Source organism: Humulus lupulus, chromosome X (genome assembly GCF_963169125.1).
Source record: "Humulus lupulus chromosome X, drHumLupu1.1, whole genome shotgun sequence".
In the NCBI taxonomy this organism is placed as follows: Eukaryota; Viridiplantae; Streptophyta; class Magnoliopsida; order Rosales; family Cannabaceae; genus Humulus; species Humulus lupulus.
Genome location: NC_084802.1, coordinates 107,121,576 through 107,124,956, shown reverse-complemented (window position 1 = coordinate 107,124,956; position 3,381 = coordinate 107,121,576). Strand labels below are relative to the sequence as shown.

At 36.9% G+C, this 3,381-nt stretch overlaps 1 protein-coding gene across 1 annotated transcript; it reads right to left on the bottom strand.

Annotated features, from left to right (window-relative positions):
* Window positions 1-2,910: 2,910 nt before the first annotated feature.
* LOC133806134 (uncharacterized) lies at window positions 2,911-3,381 on the bottom strand. Its single transcript, XM_062244262.1, has one exon. It carries the CDS (start codon window positions 3,379-3,381, stop codon window positions 2,911-2,913), a length of 471 nt encoding a protein of 156 aa, XP_062100246.1.

The window sequence follows — 3,381 nt, the reverse complement described above, 5'->3', positions numbered from 1 at the left end:
CATCTTCATAAGCTTCTATATACTCAGCTTCCATGGCTAAATCTACAATGCTGGCTTGTTTAATACTTCTCTCGACTACAACTCTTCCTCCTAGAGTGAACATTGACCAAGACATCGACTTAGGACTATCTTTGTCTGATTAGAAATCAGAATTAGTGTATCCAGTAGGGTTTAACTCACCCTTGAATATACAAGCATATAATCTCTCGTTCTCTGAAGATACTTGAGAATGTTCTTTACTACAATCTTGTCTTCCAAACTAGAATTTGATTGATAACGACTTACAATCCCTATTGCATAGCATATGTCGGGCCTAATACACAACATAGAATACATTAGACTCCCAACTATTGAAGCATAGGGATACTTTTCCATGTCCTCTTCTTCCTAAGATGTCTTTGGACATTGCTCTTTGAAAAAGTAATTCCATGTCTAGTCGGTAGCGTGAGAAAGTGTCAAGAGCTTCTTCTTCCTATCCCTTAGGATTTGGATTCACAGAACTTAGCTTGCTTCACCCAAATCTTTCATTTGAAAATTTTCAGCTAACCACTTTTTCACGTTTGATAGTGTCTCTACATCGTTGCCAATGAGGAGAATGTCATCCATGTAAAGAACTAAGAAAACCACCACATTTCCTTAAACATATTTATACACACATGCTTCATCAACCTTTTTTATATGCAAAATATTTTAATTATCTCATCAAAGGTGATATTCCAAGATCTAGATGCTTGCTTCAATCCATAAATGGATTTTAGCAACTTACACATCTTATTATCTTCCCATTTCTTAATGAACCCTTCTGGTTGTACCATATAGATACTTTAATCAAGATATCCATTGAGGAAAGTGGTCATGACGTCCATCTGCCATATCTCATAATCATAGGTGGCAGCTATGGATAAGAGGATGCGTATGGAATTCACATTGGCCACAGGAGAAATTCTTCTTCATAATCAACACCCTCTCTCTCTCTGAGTGTAACCTTTCACGACTTTCCTTTCTTTGAAAGTCTCGATTTTCCCATTTACGTCTCTTTTATTCCTGAAGATCCACTTGTGCCCAATGAGCCTGTGATCATTAGGTGGGTCTACAAGTTCCCAGACATAATTGGAATACATCGATTCCATTTATTGGTTCATGAACTTTTGCCATTTTTCCTTTTCAGGATCCCCCATTGTATTTTTGAAGGCCAATGGGTCTCCCTTGTCTGAGGACATGTGCCTCATGTTCATAGTGAACAAGTTATCTCACAATCTTCCCACTATGACGTGCACTGGGGTTTCCTTTTCAGGAATAGTCGTTTACTCAGTTTCTCGTTTAAGATTTAATGATGATGATGAATGTGATGGAATTTTATCAGCTGTGAGCTCCTCGAAAACTACCTTGCTCCGAGGTTTATACTTAGTCATTTGGTCGCATTCAAGGAAGGTCGTATTTGTGGAAACAAATACCTATTTTTCCTTGGGACTATAGAAATAACCACCTTGTGTCTTTGTCATGGAAGCCCATGAAAATGCACACTTCAGAACTCGATTCAAGTTCCCCTGACTTAGGTCTAAGAACATGAGCAATATAGCCCCACATGCAGAAATGGCGCAAACTAGGTTGGTTACCATTCAACAGTACCAGTGGAGTCTTGCTTAGGGTTTTAGATGAGGCTACATTCAAAATGTACGTCACCGTTTGAAGTGCATATCCTCTCAATGAGAGAGGAAGTGAAGAGTAGCGTAATATAGACCTTTCCATGTCAAACATGGTCCTATTTCTTTGTGTTCCAGGTGCTGCGAACTAGGGTAAAATAAAATTCTCCAGCATGAATCTTTGAATTCTAAATCTAAATATTCACAACCTTGATTTGATCAAAATGTTTAAGAGTCTTACCTATCTGCTTCTCAGCCTGAGCTTTGAAGTCTTCAAACTTGCTAAAGGTTTCTAACTTCCTAAGCATTAGGTAAGTATGACCATATCTTGAGTAGTCGTCAATGAAAGTGATGAAGTACTCATAGCCCTCTAGCCTACACGTTGATTGGACCACAGACATCGTTGTGTACAAATTCTAATGGTTCTTTAGCTCAATTGTCTTTCACGGAGATAGGACGTATGGTCATTTTTCCTTCTAGACAAGACTCACAAACTGTAAGAGTTCCAACAGTCAGTTATCTCAATGATCCATCTTTTGTTAATCTTTTTATTCTGTCTAGACCAATATGACTAAGTCTAAGATGCCAAACATATGTTTCATCCTCATTTGAAACCTTTTGCCTTTTTTTACCTTTTGGTTTACCCACTTTAAATAATTCAGAGTTATTTAGCGATCGTTCAATAGGCTTGAGTATGTACAGTCTGTTTGTTTGTTCTGCTTTACAAATTTTGAATCCATTCTTCAAAATAACAATCACATTATTATAAAAAGATTGTTCATGCAACATATATAAAGAAACTAAGTTTATTGAAAATAAAGGAATAAAATAAACATTATTCAAAATAAGAAAATTATTTCCAAAATATAAACAGACTGTTCCTATTGCTCTTGCTGAAATGGGCGCTCCATTTCCAACTTGCATAGTCACCTGGCCATCTAGAAAATGCCTTCATGACTTAATTATCAACATAGAAAAACAAACACGGTTAGTGACTCCTGAATCTGAATCCCAGGATGACATATCGTCTTCCACTATACATGCTTCAAGTAGAAGCAAATCATATTTACCTTTCTTTTTTCAACTCAGCGAGATATTTTTTACAGTTTCTCTTCTAGTGACCTTCAACTCCACAGTGAAAACACGTTCACTTAGGTTCCTTATTTTTGGAGTTATGGTCATTCTTGTTCTCCTTGGATTTTGGTGCCTTCTTGCCATTCTCAGACTTCTTTCCCTTATTCTTGTCCTTGTCATTGTTCTTCTTCCTCTACTTGGTATTATCCTTAGAGGTTGAGTGTTTCTCCTCAATCAAATTTTCCTCTTCCACTTTAGTTATAGTCTTGTTAAGAGACTCAAATGTCGGCAAATCATTCAACAGCTGGGTCATGTTAAACTCCAACTTATTCATAATGTAGTTAGTTGTGAACTCGGAGAAAGTAGGAGTGAGCGATTCAACTATGATGCTTACTTGTGTACACTCATCAATGACAACCCCATATATTTTTTCTTCATGCATCCCGTTAATCATTCTCAAGACATGTACACACATAGAAACACCATTCTTCATCTTAGTAGTCATGTAGGTTCTAGCAACCTCATGTCTGCTTTGATTAGATTGCTTCCCAAACATGTCATGCAAAGATTCCATTATCTCAAAAGTAGTTTCCATGAATTCATGCTTTATTCTTAGAACATCATTCATGCTCACAAGCATTATTGGATTGATATCGGGTATCAT